Source organism: Platalea leucorodia, assembly GCF_965183815.1.
Source record: "Platalea leucorodia genome assembly, chromosome: 1".
NCBI lineage: Eukaryota > Metazoa > Chordata > Aves > Pelecaniformes > Threskiornithidae > Platalea > Platalea leucorodia.
Genome location: NC_138823.1, coordinates 24,342,557 through 24,363,338, shown reverse-complemented (window position 1 = coordinate 24,363,338; position 20,782 = coordinate 24,342,557). Strand labels below are relative to the sequence as shown.

The 20,782-nt window shown below is 36.5% G+C and overlaps 1 protein-coding gene across 14 annotated transcripts in view; it reads left to right on the top strand.

Moving 5' to 3' along the window:
• The window catches only part of VPS13B (vacuolar protein sorting 13 homolog B), a 485,731-nt gene that overhangs the window by 205,226 nt on the left and 259,723 nt on the right, over positions 1-20,782 (top strand). For 11 of the 14 annotated variants that reach the window (XM_082316768.1, XM_082316765.1, XM_082316762.1 and 8 more), the window contains 2 exons: positions 7,530-7,639; positions 19,633-19,780. In XM_082316768.1, the coding sequence (XP_082172894.1) occupies positions 7,530-7,639; positions 19,633-19,780 (258 nt within the window). The remainder of the gene's footprint in view (positions 1-7,529; positions 7,640-19,632; positions 19,781-20,782) is intronic. The other 3 variants (XM_082316760.1, XM_082316766.1, XM_082316761.1) reach the window with 1 other exon arrangement.

The window sequence follows — 20,782 nt, the reverse complement described above, 5'->3', positions numbered from 1 at the left end:
AAGTAGTACTAGACTCCTGAGATCAAATGAAAGAAGGGATTTGCTGCCCTACTCCAATCATTTTTAATCTCAGTCCATTAAATATAGGAATTAGCAAAATTCTTGTTTAACAAAAAATATCCATATAAATGTTTAATTTCTAGTCTGCTTGAGAAGATGTCTGTCTTCGGTAGTTCATCAGAAATCCATTCCATGGAATTACTACATTTTACAAGTGAGACTAAAAGTACTTGTAATCTGATAAATAGCCACCACAGCCTTTGATATAGGATCGAGGAGGTCTCAGCCAAGTAGAGCAAACAAAAAATTAGGAAAATTGCCTCATGGTTTCTTCAGAGCACCAAACAACTTTTTACTTTAATGGAATGTACAGTTTCCTCTTGATCCATAAGAGTGAGTAACTGTGAGTTCTCCTGGTTCCATATGGAAAATGAAAAGGAACAGCCTTGACATTACTACACGTATTTGAGTTCTTTTGTCGCAGAGCTAAACAAGTTAAAATTCTCAAATCTGCGTTAGCAGTTTGAAAACCTGGTCAAGTATGATCAAGTTAATGTAGTTTATGGCATTAGTTAGAGGTCTAAGTAATCTTTGTCATACAGGTAATTGTGGTGGTATCAGATACAGAGGCAGAACTTTTGGTAGCCTGAGAGCTAACTCTTCTACAGGCGAAGGTATCGTGATGCTAGCAGAGCAGATCTTATCCATGGAGTTTCATAATAAACACAGTCTAAGGACTTGGAGTCAGATTGATGATCAGATTTATAACATCAAATATTAGATAGCTTTCTAGTGGGACTTTGGCGGGAGGGGGGAGACAAAGGAACCAGAATTTGATAGATACCTTTGTAATCTGAAGAGGTTAGTTGTAAGCACTACTAGGTTTCTGAATACCCTCTTGCATAGTGCTCTCTCCAGTAACAGCCTCTCCTTGGAGTCAGTTTGGGCCACCCTGCATTTTCTGAGTAGAAACATAACTCCCTGGGCAACTTGAATGTTGTATTCCTTCCCCCCCCCCTCCCCCCCCCCCCTTTTTTTTTATGAGTAAAACAAACCAAGTGTTCTAAACACTTCATGTTTTCTAAAACGTTCATATCATTTTATTCACTCACTGACAATATGATTTTGAAGTCATTATAATATAGCCTTGCTTTCTATCTGTATAGTCCTTTCTGTCAGTTGAATTTAGAGCTCCTCATTCTCCTTATGTTTAGAGAATAGTAACTGTGATGGTTACATATATAAGCAGGACCTAAAAGTGAACATGAGGAAATGATGTTTGAATGAGATTGCATTAAAACCCTAGAAATTAAGGAAGAGGTGCTGTGCAGCTCAGCGTAGGAATATTACTGTTATGTTTTTGTAGATACAATTCAGTATTCATCTAAATGAAGGACATTTTTGTATACTACTGCTGCCTACGCATTTCCTGTTTTTCTTGATTGTTATTGCCTATTCGTTCCCTTAGCCTGGAGAAAAGGAGGCTCAGGGGAGACCTTATTGCTCTCTACAACTACCTGAAAGGAGGTTGTAGTGAGTTGGGGGTCAGTCTCTTCTGCCAAGTAGCAAGCAATAGGACAAGAGGACACGGCCTCAAGCTGCGCCAGGGGAGGTTTAGGTTGGATATTAGGTAAAATTTCTTCATTGAAAGGGCAGTCAGGCACTGGAACAGGCTGCCCAGGGCAGTGGTTGAGTCTCCATCCCTGGAGGTATTTAAAAGGCGGGTAGATGTGGTGCTTAGGGACATGGTTTAGTGGTGGACTTGGCAGTGCTAGGTTAATGGTTGGGCTTGATGATCTTGAAGGTCTTTTCTAAACTAAACGATTCTATGGTGGCTTATCAGAACATTCAATTGAAATTAGTCCCGTGTGATTTAGAGTTATGATTAACACAAGTCACACCCCTACATTATTGTTGCTACTAGTTACACTAGGTACTTAGCTGTGGCACATAACTTTAACATGTGAATTCTATCCCTGGGTCCTGCTGTCCTGCTGTGTGATTTGATAACTTCACTTGTCTGCCTCACTTTCTCTATTTTTGAAATAAAAATATGATGCTGACCTCTCTTGTTTCAGCACTTAATGCTTTTCTGCTATAAACCTCAGTAGGAGAGTTAGAAGGTCATGGTAGCAGTAGAAGTACATTCTTACTGAATGCTTCCAAAGGTCAAAAGCTGCTTTTTTTTAAAAAAAAAAAGGAATAGTGTTAAAATATTGTGGTGTGTGTATGCTTGAGCAAAGAATAACTGCTGTATGAAGCAACTGTATTTGATATTACAGACCGAAGTTCCTTAGTTCATGGGAAAATGTTACTCCACTACTTCTGTTTTAATGGAATATTCTAATATTGGTCTAAGCAACTAAACTAATTGATCTTAGAGTTATTTTAAGCACTTGGTGAATGTAAAACTCTATGAAAGTACAGTAGACGTGGAGATTTTTCTCTGAGATAAAATTGGGATAATGTTTACATAAAAGGCCATCTGTAATCATTCAAGGCAACCTTGAACAGGGAGACATGCAGACATATATTTCAGTAGTTAGACAAAATTTAGTAACTTATTGTAGCTGGTATAATGTAAAAATAATTTTTCACAATCACAAACTTTGATGTAGCTTGAAATATCTGTTTCCCTTTTCTGACTCAGCAATCCAGGATGAAATGCAGGACTCCGTCCTTAGATAAGCTGATTATTTTACAAGACAATCATATTGGCTTCTTGTTGATATTCCAAAGTGGACAGAAAGGTTGCATGTTTAATTTTTATGCTGTGTAGCTGTAATCTCTAACTCGCACTTCAGCTCTCATTCTTCAGCTTGGGATGTGACTGAAAATGGCTGTGGTGCCATAGGATAGCTAATTGGTAAAGCCTGTTTGGAATGTGGGTAAGCGAGCCATTTTGGCACTAAGCAGAGTAGTAAAGAGCACTCTTTTTCCCTTAGTTGACTCCCAGGCTAAAATTAAACAGAGTTAGATATTTCCACATTTAGTGATTTACAATGCATCTGTTCTGAGTCAACTAGCAGAAAGAACTAATTACCTATATGCTTTTATAAAAAAGAACTCTTCATTTGGGTGTAATATACAGATCTGCATTTTTATAGTATGCCTTAGTGGAAGTGCCCTTCAAAAGAGTAAGATAATAAGTAAAAAGATTATTTTTTCTTTCTGTTATCTTTTAAAATAATTGGATACTAAATTAATGATGCTAACTCAACCTGTGTCATTCACGTGTCCTGAGACATCTAGTAGTCATGAGCTTAATGCTAAAATAATTCATGGTGCAGTTTATATAGCAAGATGGCGTAATGTTTTCTTTAGTTACTTAGTTACTAAAAATAAACAAAACTTGTCAGAATTAGTTTTTATTGTAGATCATTCCCTTTGTTCATATTTGTGATTCCTCCCCAGTAGAAAGTGTATGTTAACTATAACTTAAGCTTCAGTTTCCTGTAGAGATTTTCCAGTTCATTTTATAGGGGAATATCTAAAATGATTTACTGAAAGTTTTTACTGGAAATAGCAATACAGATGTGTTTGGATACTGCATACGCACAGAGCAGAATTTAGAAAGGATTCTGCCAGAGTGATCCTTTATTGTTGCAGAGATAAAAATATATTTTTCTGCACATAAATAGCAAGGCTGCTGTATGTTATTGTTGTTGTGTTAGATGTTGAGTTTCAATAAGTAAATTTATGACTGAACTATTATTGTCTACTATTCCTAGTAAAGTTTTTTCACCAAAATGTTGGGAGTGACTCAGTAATGCAGTTTATGCAGTTTACTCTTTCACAAGATGCCTACGTCTCCAAAAAGACAGTCGTTTTCGCCAAGTGTTGCCACCTCCCTTCTTCTCAAAGCGCTCATTCACCTCTGTGCTCCTCTTCCACCATCCTGCTGCCTTCATCCTTTTCTTCTCTCTCTGGGATATTTGAAGCCCTTTCCCGTTCTCTTTCATTACCTCTGAGCATTCCTCAGCACCACCACTCTGCTGCTCGACTCTGCCCCGTTTCACCTATCCTGCCTTTACCTCTGGCCTCTTTTCTCTGCAGCTGCCTCCCCCAGGTATCCTCTGCCTCACCAGAAGTGTACCATACTCCCTTTTTGTCCCACTTAGTATACGCTTCAGTTTCCCTTTTGAAGGAGAGGGTAGGGCTGGAGCCCCAGGCTAGCGACCCCTCTCCTCCTTGCTCCTCCAGCAGCCTTTGCTCAGCACTCAAGGTGGGAGGAGGTGGCGGCAGGGCCAACCCAAGTGCAGGAGGCCCCAGGTTGTCCTCTGCGGGCCCCCTGGTCCCTTGGGAAGATGAGTGCTATTGCTGCAGCTGTCATCGTCCAAGGAAGCTTGTCAAGAAGCTCATCCGCAGGATGAGAGTGCCAAGCACAGCTGTGCTCTGCTGCCTCCTGTTCGTCCTCCTCCTCCTCCGCCCGTGTGCAGCTTTCCCTTGGTTCGTTCCTTCAGGAGAGCGCCGAAAGTCGGGGAGGAAGGAAATTATTTGCCCAAACTGTGCCTGGCAAATGACACCACGACTTTGAGGAAATTCTCAAAGGTTCAAAGATTAAGTGGTCTTGGGTTCGATTCTTATTTTTCAAATCATTTACTAGATAGAAGTAATAGATAACTCTGGCAAGAACTGGGATCTGGAAAGGAAACCTAGCATGGTATGGGACTAAGGTCTGTTTTTTCTGAAATGTAAATTTAATTAAAAGGAGAAAAGGGGAGGGGAGAAAAGAAAGTTCACCACAGTCTTAATGAAATCCAGGAAACTCGAGCATTGCGCTTTGACAGAGACAAAATAGCAATTAATTTTTTTTCTTAGACATGTAAGGAGTCTGCTGCCAACGTACAGCTTGGTCCTCGCATCAGTGAGATCTTCCTTGAAAACTGGGGGGGGGATTCTTATTTCTTGGCATGAAAACACAAGTTTTAAGAGGATTTGGGGGGGGGGGGCAGGGAAGAGGCAAATCTGAGAAACTTTTCTTTGACTTCATAGTTATTTATTTTGAAGAAAGCTGTTACACAGAAAACAACTTTAGGTGATTAAACTGCCCTTTGAATATAGTGGCTGAGTAGCAAATATGGCAGTAAATTTCAGTAATTCAGTGTGACAGAAGTGGCTTGGTAGGTGACCAAAGTTACCTGACAGTCAAATTGAGAGGCAAATAATGTAATTGCTTATCTGACTACTCGTAACTTTTTTTTTTTTTTTTTTTCCCTCCCAGACACAAGCTATCAATGACAAAAGCCAACTGGAAAAATAAACTATTTTGCACTCTGCTCTATCTTACTTTAGAGTTTTATGGGATCGTGCTAGTGTAACTTCATTGAAGTGAAAAGATAGTTTCAGATCAAAGCATAACTTAATTGTATTGAACTCCTTAGTTTTAGCTAATTTTTTGCAGTAAACCAGAAACTAAATTGAGTAACTAGCATCATGTGCTACAGTAATGCTTGCTTTTTTTTTTTTTTTTTTTTTTTAATTTTCAGGAGTCTGTTATAAATGTGGGATTTTTTTGTTGACTTTGCCTGTAGGCTGACTTTATTCCTCACTCTTTGGGAGGTCTCTCACTCCCACTTGTCATATCACATATACATTAAACCTTTCATTAAGTATTGCTGACAACAGGCGGTATCTCTTAAAGATGCAGGATTCTCTTATTTTGGTATTCAAGTATCTTATAAAAGCTAATGATTCTAGCATATACTTCATCAGTCCTCTGTTACCTTCTGCTTCCTTTTTCTAGTGTCCTCCGGATCTTGCCGCAAGGTGTATGCACTGCTCTTCTTACTTGCACGTTACCTCTTTATTTTATGCTTGACATCGGCTTTGCCTTAAATTGCAGATTTATTTCTAAGCTTTATTACTGACATTTAAAACCATCAGATCACATAGACTAGTCTGTGCATAGGAGTTCCTCACAGTGTGTGTTCCAACTCCAAGCTTGTGCTAGGCAGATGATTTATCTTTGTGTATTTCTTGACTGCCATTTTCCCATTGTACTCACCAGGCTTTGCTTGCGTCGCCCTGGCTTGGTGGGTCTTCTGCCATTTGGAATTCAGCTGGTTTTAAAATTTTGTTATGTACATTAAGCTTGTAACTTATCTTTTTTTATTATTTTTTTTTTCTTCCCCCCCCTTTTACAATTTTGGTGATGTATTATGTGTTTTGAGGCGTATCTTTTTCCTGGTCTTTGGAAGGTACATTGAATTGTGTGACAAGCTTTCTGAATTTATTTGAATTTATTATTAAATTCAGATTGCTGCATAATTATATTGTATACTACAGAGTAAATATAGTATATATTGCTTTAGGAACTATGATTCTTTGAATTATAGGACTACTGTATTTCTCTAGAACTTGGTGCTGGGACCTTCCAGTAACCAGGATTTCTGTTTTGAATTTATTTCATTATTTATTTTATTTATTTATTTGTTGTAAAGTTGCGAAACTTATGTGAAAAGATAACTGCCTATTACTACTTGCCACACTTTTTCAATATAATCGATATCTTTGTATTATATTAATCGATTTGCTTCTGAATTTTACAGCTCTGTAATTAAGTTCTGCTGCAATAGATACTTTATCTGTACTATTAAAACAAAAGTCTTACTAATACATAATCAGATTTTTTAATGCAGGTTTAATGGAAATAGTGCTTCATAAATTGGGTTTTAGTGTGCTTGACTTGAAGTATATGCTAAGATTTCTGGATACTGAGAATAGTTTTTCTCCTATTTTGAACCACAATGTTTCCCATGTAAGTTTTTCTTCACAAGCATAAGAAAACTAGAAGTTTACTTTTAAGAAATGAAGATATAGTAGCCCTATCTTGTAATCCTATGACTTCAAAGATGAGATTTAAAGAAAGTAAGATATATTGTAAAACTTAGGATAAAATCCTAAGAGCTCACAATTCCGAGACTGCCAATGTTAGCAGAGCTCAAATATTTGCCTTATTTTACCTAACTAGTTCACTAAAGAATATTCGTGACCACATTTACATGAGAAATGTTTGTCCCGAGCAGCTTTGGGCAGAACACTAACCTAAAGTGGACCTGTCTTTATTAAAAGAACCCACTGTCCCAGCCCAAGTTTTTCTGTTGAGGTTGGGGGGAGTCGTGCATTATGTTCTGCTCTTTCTGTCGAGGGTCTCATTGACTCATTTCTTGCATAATGTTGTTGTTAGCTGAGAATCTGAGGAAAGGTGTCGTGTGTATTCAGTTACATGCACAACTTTGTGAAAAAAAGCATTTTTCTTGGCAAAAAATCAAAATGCAATTCTCCACGTGTTTTTGTGTGTGTGTCCATAACACTGGCAGTGCTGGCAAGTTTCTCACTTTCAAGAAGTTATTGAAGTTTATGTTTTAATTATTACTCTTAATTGGAATTTAAAATAAATATATGTGTAAGTCCAATCCAAACAAAAGTCTGCATCAAAGATGATTTGTGTGTAAGAAAAAGGAATACGTATGTGGGGGTTCTTTAGCAGGTGGTTTACGTTTTCTTTTCTTTTCTACGGTGTATAGGTGCAGTACTCTTATCCAGTGTACAAGGATTAGCAATTAATGTTGATCCAGTCCTGTATACTTGGCTTATGTACCAACCTCAGAAACGAACTAGTAGACACATTCAGCAGGTATGTATTTTCGGAGGGAAAGGAGCGGGGAGAGGGGAAACTTTCTCTCCCATGTATGCCAGTAGTGCATTCTTGTTCCCCATATTTGTTTTCTGTCACCTTGTTCTTTGTAGTTTGCTGCACGTACTGTTGATCTTACTTTTAATTATTCAAAATGTTAAGTTTTGCATATTAAAATTTTCATTTCACAACATTTGCATTTATAATGTTTAATTAAAAGAATAGAGAGAATGTTTTTTGATGGTCACTGTTTAGGATCAGTATTTTGCAACTAGTTTTAACTACTGAGACCTCATAAGCCTCCCAAGTCTGAATAGTAAATCATGTTTTAACCATTTGGGATGAAATAATTGCATAACTTGTTATAAAATCACTACTCTTATTAAAGCCTATTTTAATAGGAGATGAACCATACAGCTCATAACTGGACATAAGTGGATGCTGTAACAGATTCTTTATATAATGTCAAAACACATATTTGCATACAAAGTGCTCAGAAAAGATACAAGAAGTTAAGGCTGTGGGTCTGTGTGGCACAATGTTTTCTTTGACGTATTCTTGACCTTAATTTTCACGCCCCATACTCCTGACCTGGAAAGAACACAGGTTTTGCCTGATTTTAAACTTATTTTTAACTGTTGTTTGGCAGACCAGTAGAACGTTCTAAAGCTTAATTTGTCATAATCGATCAAACTAGTGGTCTGTGTAGCCTGATGTTCTGTCTCATTTATAGCGGTCAATTATTAAGTGGCCAATGTAAGAATTTTTCAATACTTACCTCATAATTGTAGAACACCATGCATGTACGCCACAGGCCCTTGAAGGGGGGGGATTAACACGATCTGTAAACATTTCTGTTTCTTGTGTGTAAATGACCTTGTTAGGTAGTAACATTAACTTGAGTCCCGTTAAGCTCATTCTGCACCAGCACCATCTGAAAAACTTCAATGTGTGAATTGCTGCTTCACAGTTTTAAAAACTTTATGCTGTTTTTAAATGTGTTATTTGTCATTCCTGCATCATAACTGGAGCAGCACAACATTTCCTGGTATACCTCTTTTTTAAAACAGACGATTTATTTACTTTTGCAATACTGTTCTGTATCATTCCAAGATGTAATTGAGTCTGGTTATTTCAAATGCTCGTATAAAAGTGTTTCCTTAACATTAATGTATATAATCAGCTGTTACTCAATGCCTTCTCTTTTGATTGCCCTTGTATACTGAGTGACTAGAAGGGTTTAGTGACTACATTAGGAAACTTACTTGTCCATGGTTTTGATCACTAGTGGCAAAATTTTTAACCAAATTTTGATTAAGTAGTTATTTTGTAATTTGTGTCATTACCTTATACAGCCTTCTAAATTTTTTTGTGATCTGTTTCTGATTAAAATTACTGTATCACGTTTCTAATGTTATTAGCATGTAGAGTTGCTTAGTCATTTGAAATTATTTTAAATGTGAATTTGTAAACCTAACTGTCGACATCATACTAGTTTCACTATTAATGTATCTGTGGTAATAGACTGAAAATAATAACAAAAATTACGTTGTCTGTGGTAGTTTTGAAGAAACTTTATTTGAAAAGAAAACTATACCTGTATCAAACCAAAGGATAAAACTGAAGACTTTTTTTCTTTATGTCATACTGTAATTATCCTAGGATAAGTATTCTAGTCGAAGTTATGGCCTTGTATATTACTTACTAGAAAAGGTTTAGGTTGTTATCATAGTCTAATTTGTATAACAAAACAAAAATGCTCCATACAACTTTCATAATTTTTGAATATTTAATGGAACAACTGTAAGACGTGATGCTTTCAAGCAAGTGTTATGGTCAAAATGTTATTGATTGATACAGCTCTTTTCTTCCTCTGTTCTAACCATCAGTCTTATACAATTGCAACAGAAGAAAAGAAAATAGATCACTTCAGAAGTTCCTTGTGGGATTCAGAGATCTTAAATGTTAAGATAATGTACTTGATGTCCAACCCTTCTACATAAGTTATGTTTCTGTACGGTGTGCAAGTTATACATCATTCTTCCTCACATTTATTTTAAACTAAGTTGGGGGGAAAAAAAAAAAGGAAAATCTGGAAATAGAACTAGTCTTTAAGGCTTCTGCATAATTTTTTAAATGCGCTGGAATATTTGGTGCCAGATGCTTTCAGTGAGTGGCATTGTAGCGTATTACCTGTTTGTTACAAAGTGACAGTGCGTGTCAAAATGTGGGTGCTGTTACATATTTCAATAACGATTTGTGTGGCGGTGGTTGTGGCTATATGGTGAGTGCTCTAGGATAAATGGATGTAAATATAACTTGTTTTTCTCTATCCCTTCTAAATGTCAACATGCACCTATAAGTTTTTTCCATTGTCCCCTCTGAAGCACAGAAACAATGAGAACTTTGCAGTCTAAAAATCCATGAGGCTCTCTCAGTGCTTGAACAAATCTGCATATTGCTTTTGAATTTCTCTCATGGCTACTAGAAATACGTGGTGTAGTTCTTAAGTTTCTTTGCTGAAGTGAAAGCGTTGTGTAAAATAAGCCTCTTCTGTATCTATAGTCTTTTCCATTATCGCCTCTTATCTAATTGGTGATATTGGACATAGGTCAGTATAATGCTATTCTGAGGGGCATAACTGGATTTTAATCATGAGTAGTAATGCTTAGAAAATTTGGTTTGGCAGAAATGAAATAACAAGTCTATAAATACAAAGCACAAACAAGCACAGAGATTTTGTTGCATGCTTAGTTTATATTTTGTAAATTTTCCCAGTAATAATAGAGGAAGCTACTGAAGCAGTTTGTAGTTAGAAGTTCTGCTGTCTGTTATACTGTATGGTGTAACGTGCAGCATGCTTTCTTTAAAAGGTGATATGGCAAAGCCAATGCTGCTTATGTTTATATTAGTCAGGAGTAGAATTAACATCTCTCTCTGAACTGAACAAGAGGCAAACTCTTTAGTTTTCTTTTGTGTGAAGTCTGCAAAATCCTTTTAGTTATTACAGCAAGTTGTATGAGGTCTTGCTCCATAAAGAGCCTGTTCCAATGCTCAGTCACCCTCACAAGTAAAAAAGTGTTTCTTTACGTTCAGAGGGAACGTCCTGTGTTTCAGTCTGTGCCCATTGCCTCTGGTCCTGTCACTGGGCACCACTGAGAAGAGCCTGGCTCTATCTTCTTTGCGTCTTCCCTTCAGGTATTTTTATACATTGATGAGGTCCCCCATGAGCTTTCTCTTCTCCAGGCTGAACAATTCCAGCTCTCTCAGCCTGTCCTCATATGGAAGATGCTCTAGTCCCTTAATAGTCTTCGTGGACGTTTGCTGGACTCTCTCCAGTATGTCCATATCTCCCTTCTACAGGGGAGCCTAGAACTAGACCCAGCAGTGAGTAGAGGGGAAGGATCACTTCCCTTGACTCGCTGGCAATACTTTGTCTAGTGCAGCGCAGGATACCATTCACCTTCTTTGCAGCAAGGGCACTTTTGCTGGCTCATGTCCAAGCTGGTGTCCGATGGGACCTTTTCTGCAAAGCCGTTTTCCGGCTGGGCAGCCCCCAGAGTATACTGGCACATGAGGTTGTTCCTCCCCAGGTGCAGGACTTTGCACTTCTCATTGTTGAACTTCAAGAGGTTCCTGTCAGCCCATTTCTCCAGCCTGTTGTGGTTCCTCTGGATGGCAGCCAAACCCTTTGGCGTATCAGCCACTCCTCCCATTAATGAAGATATTGAACAGTATTGGACCCATTATTGACCCCTGGGGTACATTGCTACTTACTGGAGTCCAGCTAGACTTTGTGCTACTGATCACCACCCTCTGGGCCCAGCCATTCAGCCAATTTTCAGTCCACTTCACTGTCTACTCATCCAGCCCATACTTCATGAGCTTCTGCATGAAGATCTTATGGGAGACAGTGTCAAAGGCTGTACTGAAATCGAAGCAGACAATATCCACTGCTCTCCCTTCATCTACCAAGCCAGTCATTTCATCATAAAATATTATCAAATTGGTCAAGAATGACTTCCACTTGGTGAAACTATGCTGATTACTCCCAATCATCATCTTGTCCTTCATATGCCTCGAAGTGGTTTCCAGGATTAGTTGTTCCATCACCTTCCCAAGGATTGAGGTGAGGCTGACTGGCATGTAGTACCCTGGGTCTTCCTTCTTGCCTTTCTTGAAGATAGAAGTGACGTTTACTTTCTTCCAGTCCTCAGGCGCCTCTCCTAGTTGCCATGATTGTTCAAAGAACATTGAAACTGACCTTGTGATGACATCTGCCAGCTCTCTGGGTGCATCCCATGAGGGCCCATGGACTTACATAGTTTGCTTAAGTATTCCCTGACCTGATCCTCATCCACTGAGGGTACATCTTCCTCGCTCCATCCTTTCCACCTGGTCTCTGGGAGCTGGGATTCAAGGCTGGTCTTGCTAGTAAAGACTGAGATGAAGAAGGCATTCAGTACCTCAGCCTTTTCCAACAGGAAAAGAAGCTCATGAGTTTCCTGACTGGATATCAATGTGTATTCCCATAGGCAATGAAATATTTTAGCTGGCTCTTTTTTAGCTCTTTTGCCCTCCTGTTCCTTTCCTTTTCTAAACTCAAGTGAACACAAGAAGTTAGCTAAGATTGCATAATACTTATACCATTTGTACACATTTTAAAAAAATGTTTTATGTTGGTTTCGTATTTAACAGCTCTGAATAATGTACAAAGAAGAAAATACAGTTGTTTAGTGTCAGAAAAGGAAAAAAAAAACCCACAGATTGGTAACAGGGACAGGAAGTGGTAAGGAAAAGATATTTGTTATCATGAAAGTATTTTCACCTCATCATCAGCTGATGATCTTTCCAGATAATCAGTGTAGCAAGTATTACATGCTGCTTTGTCTAGAAAAAAGACACTATTGGTAGATCACCTTTCCTGTTTGGAGCACTGTACTGTGTGTACAGTGTGCAGTAATCAACAGCAGAAACCTTTGCCAGTTAATGGGTTAAAAAACAAAAAACCCCGAACACCCAAGACACAATATATATTAAAGTGGCAGCAAGTTATATTATTTTATTCTTCAATAATACTGAGCTAAAATAACTTGAGTCTTGGTGCAGAGCAAGTAATAAACGTTATAAATCAAAGTACTGTAACTTAAAGTTCAAAACTTATTTTCAAAATCCTCAGTTTTTGACTTGTAAGCTAGAGACGTCTTAGAGATGTTTTAATTCAGCACCTTCTGAACATCGTGCCTATTAAGATTCTTACACCAAATTGTTAGTTTAAAAGAAAAAACACAACCAGAACTTGCTACTTAATGTATATGTTAAAAAAGAGTGAATTTGTTGTGCCATCTTGTTATTAACCTATTATGTGATAGTTCTATTGGTTAATGGATTGATTCTCAACTTCTTAGTACTTAATATGGCAAGAATAAATTAAAAAAATATACTTTTTGATTTTGCTGTCCTTTAGTTCAAAATCTGAAGAATAGGTGAAAAGCATTCTGGAGAAAGCTATTCAATTTTTTTTGTACTGACACTTGGTGTGTTATACCTATGAAATGGAAATGCTAAGAAAGGTTTAAAGATATCAATGCTTATAAAGAATATTATGTTGGACACATGGGTAAATTTTTTGAATGTAAATGTTTTGCTCTTCAGCTCTACAGTTTAAGAATTAATGCATTAAGGAGAAATCTGATAAAAATGTAATTATTCTGATTTATATACAGTCCACGTGACTGCTCAAAGGAAAATCAGTATAAGCCAGACACGTTGTACTTCATCCATATGTTCCACATCAAAATTGCATATTTTAATTATCTGGGTGTTAAAAATAATCATATTTTTGGTTCCCTGAATTTGTTAGACTTTTATGAAATATGTTTTTGTTACCACCATTTTTTTCAGTGACTGGTAATAATCCATGAAGTTTGAGCAGCAAATTCAAAAGACATCTTATGTACCTTGCTTGACTGATGAACCTATGCTAGATTTTAAGCAGGGTTTAAACCGGCACAGAAGTTTGAATTGATCTTTTTTTTTTTTTTTTTAAATGTTCTTGTATGTGTCAGACAAAATTGGTGTTTGTTTTTTTTAAATACTTTACAAAAACAATCCATACAGACTAAAGTGGGCTATAGGTGTAGCGGCAGTAGATGTTAGTGTAGCATGTCCACCAGTTGCTTACTTGCTGTTTTTTAACAGTTCTTTAACTCAGCATATCTATAATATATGCTTAAATCCCTTGTGTTTCTTTGGTCTGAGAGCTCTGTTGAAAAGATAGACGCTTTAATGCTTTATGAAAGGTTAATTTGAACAGAATTTGGGAGAGATACCACTATAGAGAGTGACTTCATGCATATGTGCTGTTTACTGCTTGTTTAACATTGCCTCCCTATAAAAAGCAAAACAAAGCTACATTTAGAGGCCTTGTTTCCAGTAATTTTATATTTTATTTTGACTATTCTTTGAAGATTTTTTTTTCAGATGTGACTTGTTTTATTTTTGTAAACCAGTGGTGTTTTTCATATATTTATTCTCTTATAAAAGCCCATACTTAGCTTTGCACAGGTAAATATTTGAAGAGTTTGTTTTCCTTAGTAAAAAAGCCTTAGCTTAGCTTAGCTTTTTCTCATACTTTGATATGAGACAGTCAGGTATGTGGTGGTACTTGCAGTGAATATATAAATGAGCGCATGTAATCTTTTTGTTTCTGAAATGCACATGACTGTAAAGCCTTCATGGCTTGTCAATATTTTTCTTGCATTACTCATTTCTGTGAGATAAAATGACTAATTTTAGCGAAGACTAAACTATCAAAAATGTGTACCTACACATATATGCCGATGTATAGTATAAAGGTGTATGGCTGCATATTTCTGTCATTTTCTTTGGCCGTTCTGTATGTATGTGTGTGTTACTACCTAATTTAATGAATATTTCAGTAACAGAGTAGATCTAAAAGCAGCAGTGCAGGGAGAACATCCTTAGTCGTATACAGAAACAACTAAGGAAAAGACATTGCACCTTCTCCAGATTCGTCATGCTTTAAAGCACTGGAATGTAATACACCTACATGATTCCAGAATCCAGATTTCTCCCTTTTTTTATGAACATCTAGACCACAGAGGATTGTGTATCCCAATTCAAAACCAAGAATTTTTTATCAGCTGGGTAGGTAGATTACAGAATTGGTCATCTGCAATTCAATTTAATTTTTTTTTTTTCCTTCAACCTTTTTCTCTGCTCATTTTCTTATTTCTTTACCATTATCTTAGGAATTTTCCTGTGTTATAAAATCCTTTCCCTGCTTTATGGAAAGTTCATTGCGAGCTGAGGATATTATCAGCTCTTGATGGTATGCTTTGGGCAATTCTTCATTCAGAGGTCTGCACCAGAGGTTCCTCTGGAATGTTTGCCTAAGATGAAAACATTTTATCATCATGACTTGGTCAGTAGACTCATGTAGAACAAGTAATTCCTCTAATTTGATCTGTCTTAGGATGACTTTTGGAATATTGCAGATCTTTGTGTCTCCAAGAGCCAAACACTTCTGATAATGAATGGCAATGAATGAATGACACAATGTAAGGGTAAGTTTCAGTACCCAAACTTAAGATTTTTCTGTATTGTAGCAAAGTTGGCTGTTGAGGGTAGAGCTGTGTTGCCCTTCTTTAGTTCTAGTTTTTCTCTTCTACTTTGATAAATAGCAGGAAAGGCTTTGATAAAACAAGCATGTTTCTACGGTAGACATAATTATCTTCTTGGTGTGCAAAGATTTCTCAAATTATAATAGGTTTTGATTTTTGATATTGCTTGCAGGCCAAAAGCACTGTGTTTATCCCTATCAGGATCTGTCATCTCTTACCCCAAGGAACACAGTTAAGTTTCTGAAGGATGTAGGAATGAGGTTACTGCTTGCTTAAGGAACTAAAGCTACATGGGACTTGAGCCTTATATCTTCTACTTTCAGAGGCCCCTTGAAGCTGCTGATAGAATGCTTACATCAGTTGGTGAAAATGTGGGGGTTCTTGGCTGACATCAGTTCATCACATAAGTTTGGAAAGATTACAGCTAATCAGTGATTGGTCTTTTATCCCAGCAGAGCACTTTTCTGAGCATACCTGAAATTACTACCTGAAGCAGTCACAGAATTTCATTTGAATTAACAAGTTCATCTGCCAGGAAAGAAGGTGCTTTTGTGAACCCCAGGGGTTAGGCATGCCTAATCTTTTTAATTAGGAATTAATTTAATTTTAATTCATGTAATTTTATTAATTAATTTAATTTTAATTGGGAACTAGGCCTAATGCCTAGTTTTGTTTGAGCTCTCTGAAGCAGTTTAGGTGTGTGCTTATATTACTAATATCAGAAATCAAAAGACTGAAATGTAACTCTGTAGTCAGGCAGTGATTGTGATTTCATGATATTAGAACTTCTTGCAAGGTGGGCAAGGTAGGTCCTCCTTGCTGTTGGAGCTGATTCTGGCTCAGCTTGGACAGTCTTGCAGCACAGGGAAGTATTCTTCTCTCAGGCAGAGAGTGATTGCATGACAGCGATCTTAGATGTTCACAAAACACCATGTCTTGAGTAGAACTGCCATCTGTCCCCATTCCAAAGACTTCATTAATTTTTCTTCCTGCTTGCTGGTTGCAAGCTACTGCACATCAGTCTATCTGCACATAGCATCCACCATATGGGGTAGCTGGGTTTGGTACAATTTCAAAGATAGTAACCCATGTCTGAGCTGAGGTTTCCGAATTCAACATTTCACAAGCCAGTACTTCATTTTTTCATTCAGTAATAATATTTAAGTTCCTATCTTGGAATATTCTTTTGCCTTTGGTTTGTTGTCAGGGAGGTGACTGTATAGGTATCCCTCAAATGAAAGTTACTCATCTGCTCAGTTGATCATGTTTTCTTTAGAACGCATTTCTCATGTTCCCAGGTCTGCCTGCATCCTCTTCAGCCTCACAGTTGTGGGAAGTTATAATTGAGAAATAAAGTATTTAATTACTGAAAATCCCAAGTAAAACAAAATATTAATTTATTCTACCTGGGGCAAATTTCCACTAGCCCTCTTTTACAGGATATTTTAGCTTCAGTTAGTTGGCATATCTCCACATAAATCAGGAAATACTTGGGGCTTGGTATTTTTGGCAGGTTGTTTTTTAGCTATTATGTTTCTATGCCATTCTCTGATTTTAGATCTTTATCAGTTCCACAGTCATGTTGACCACACAGTATGAAGTAAAATAAAAAAAAATAATTTGTATCTGTTGATCCATTTACATGCATAAATAGCATATATGTATGTGTGTGTTTTGTGTACACATACTTAACATGGTGTGTAATGTGTTAGATTATTTGTGTCAATAAAATGTAAATTTGGAAAAGGATAGATTTCCTGTAGTTTTTTAGCCACCGCTGGAAAAGTAGTAAATTTTTATTATTTTGAGTACCATGAATTATTATTAAGCTAGTGTTTAGTGTATAATAGCCACAAAACATTATTGCATTGATAAAACTGTGGTCAGTATTCTAGAACAGAATCTGATTTTGACTTGGTGTCAACAAAACAACCTCATATAAATGTTGTAGTTCCATAACTTTATTAAATGTTGTTTATTTATCTTCTTTATAACACTACCAATTAGTAACTGTAAAGCTTACATCCCAAGTAGGTGTGTTAAACTTTACTACATATTACTTTATAGCTAGCTTTTTGGATTCTTTTGATGAAATGCTTATGATAACACTTGCCTGCAATGTCTCCTTTCCCATCAGATTCATCTTCTCGTACAGCTGTGGGGCTCTTGTCATCTGCAATTTCCCAAGCCACAATTTCCTCATCAGTTTGTGGCTAAAACCCAAATCTTGATGATCCTTTTCCATCTAGTTCAACGTTGATCTTTCATCTTCTGCATTCTTTTAACCAGAAATCTTTTGCCAAAAACCTGACAAGATTGTACTGGGCGTCATCAACAGCAACATCAGGCTTGATTTCAGTGAGCAAAGATGAAACAGCTGTTTCATTGTCCAGATCAGCACTCAAGCACTCAATATTTGGTTGTAATTTTTTCCAGCTTTGTCTGGCTGTGATAGCCTTGATGTTTTTCACTATATGACTAGTGGTGTAACTTATTATTATATTTTGCTGATCCATTTCTTCAGTGGTTCAGAAATAGATACTGCTTCTTCAGACAGTATTTCCATCCTATTGTCTTTTGTACTGTCTTCTATTGTCTGTGTTCATTCTTCAGAAACTCTTGCTTCACTTTGGCAAGTCAACGTTCTTGCAATGTTATGTCCAGAATTGTCAAATTATGGCTCAACTGTTGTCGTCATGGGAAAGCTGCAGATGGCTTTGCCTTATGCAAGGTTGTATCAGATAGACTGCTAAGTTTTGAAAATAAGTGATGTAAAGTGTCTGACGAAAGCTTACAAAACTTCCGACTCTCTCTGTATGCATGTGGGAAGTATTTCTGTGGTGCAAAACTTGTCTTTTCAAAGCTGAAGGGTTCTTTTGTTGTTGTTATGGCTAGAGGATGCCAAAGTGGCATGTTACTGTATTTGAGAATGACTTTTTAGTGCTTTTGGAGACAAAGCTGATGACTGTATGTTCAGAGGGAGGAGAGATTAGAGTTCTGTTTGTCATTGACATCAGTATTTTCCTATTAACTTTGCATACCACTGTATATATAAGTTGATTGTTTTCACTGGAGTAGGATTAAATAGTTGATTGTCTTTCTTATTTTAATTTACTTTTATAGTGGAAAATGGTGGAGGCGTTTGGAACTCATTTTCCTTCAATTAAATGATTTTTCTGTTTGTTTTGGGGTTTTGTATGCGTGCACGTGTTGCACACTGCTCGATTCAGTGATCTGTTTTCTATTGGAGAAAATTTACAAGCACATTGCCCGCCTCACACGAATTTGTTTCCCACAGAGATTCCTAATGCAACGTGTGAGGTTTCTCATTATCCAGCTATATGGATTACATTTTCACTCCAATACCAACAAAATTAAATTACACAAAAATTGATTAAGATGCATGTAATCCTAGTGTCTGATCTTTAGAAAAAACTTGTGTCATCTTTAAATGATAACCCACTGCAAAATCAACGGTAGAAATATTCTGCTTTTGTCAACTGGGATGCAGCTACAATTTACATAGCAGTTAATGCTACAGCAAAATGTTAACAGCCAACTGTACAGCAAAATTGAGGATCTAATTTTTTTAATGATTTTGTCTTTTCTAGCTCGCCTTAGTAAAAAACGTAAAAACAAAGCCACTAGACTGTACTCATTTCTGGACCTCCAGTTCCTTAACCGATGTGGATTAATGCACATCACTCTTTTCTAATCTTAAAATAAGGATGCAGTCCTTCAAACTAGATTTTAATGCCTCCAGTTTTGTTTAACAGTGTCATATTTTGAGCAGGTTGTCATTTATTGATATGCTTGAAAGACAAAACAATTCAAAATCAGTAGTGGTCAGAATTAAATTTTATATTTAAAATGTGAGGAACAAATATAATAATGTATAAATAACAATGCATCTTTTCTTTCAAAGTTCAATGAAGGTTGATAAATTTCTTAGCAAAACTTTGGGATCTTCGTATCTGGCTAAAATTTTCTAGTTTCTATTAAACATTTAGATAATTATTTTGCTTTGGTGATCATCCAGATTTATTCATGTGCTTTTTGATTGGCAAAAAAGCATGGTATTTTAAGTTAATAGATTATATTCCACTTTTTTGTTATCGTAAAGCTTTTCTTCAGACTAGCAGGACTAAAATAAAGAATTAGAAGTGCAAGTCTGAATGTAGCGTTTCATAATTTGTTTTCAAAATATATGTGCTCTAATCATTGTTTCAAGTTGTCTTCTATACATTTCAAAATATGTAGTTTAAGACATGCTTCTCCTGACAATGTCATAATTCAATATTAATGTGGCTTGGTTTTGAGTGGTTCACAAGGCACTTCTTTTTCTAGCAGTCCGTAGGAACTGTTCCACTTGGTGTGTCAGTAACTCGAAAAAAAGAGGATGAAGCATCAGTTGGAAGTGCACCTTTGGCAAGGCAGCAATCAAATCAAGCCTCTGAGTATGCCAGCAGTCCTGTCAAAACAAAAACAGTAACAGGTATGATCATTTAGGTAGTATCTTTGGGGTCCTGATAGTTTCATATAACACATTTTCTAAAATGAGATAAAGGAGATGTGCTTTCAATAGAATATCTGCTATTTGCCTTGGTATTTAATATTTTAGTCCATAATTTTTTCAGACCTTATACACTGTGATTAATCTCTTTCAGTCAGTCTGTTCATATTGCTTAAAGTCTGGCATGTACGGAAGTCAAGATTTGTGCAGGAACAGTTAAAATTCACTGGTTTGAAAATCACTCTCCCATAGAAAATGCATTTGTTGGCACTTCTGTTTCTGGAGTTCAAGAAATTATTAAATTTAGGAATATTTTCTGGCCATTTAAGAGTGCTAAAGTTAAACTTTGTTATCACTAATCAAGATGATACGGCTTTCTGAGATTTACTAGGCTGTTTATTCATATAGTACTGTCTGCAAGTAGTAAAGTAGGAGATCATCCAAAAAAAGTGACTATCCAGCTGAAACTTTTAGTAATCCTTCTGAAATACACTGAACAAATTCTCTTTTCCTTTGCATTGATGTTTATTTCCAGATAATCATGAAGTAATTCAAGATGATGTCTGCTGAAAGTGAGATGACAATCTTGTCCGTTAGTAGTAGGGTTAACTGTTATTTTGAGATTAAAAAGGACTAAAACCAGAAAATCTATTTGCTGAATATTAGGTGGGTTGCCATGTTATCACTGGTAGTAAAATAATAGATTCATTTCAAGGATTTCTTTGTTTCATTTATGAATATCCTTTATTTTTACCATTCATCCTTTTATTTTTACCATTCATTTATGAATTTCCTTTATTTTTGCCTGTAATGAAGTGACTATACTATGTATATTCTTCTTTTAACTGTATTTATCATCTGTTCTGCTATATCAACATCATAAATTACATGATTTGTTTCTTCTTGAGGTTAATTTCACCTGTGCCTGTCAACAAAGCCTAAAGGTGTAATTCACTAGAGAAACTTCTTTAATTTTGAATATTT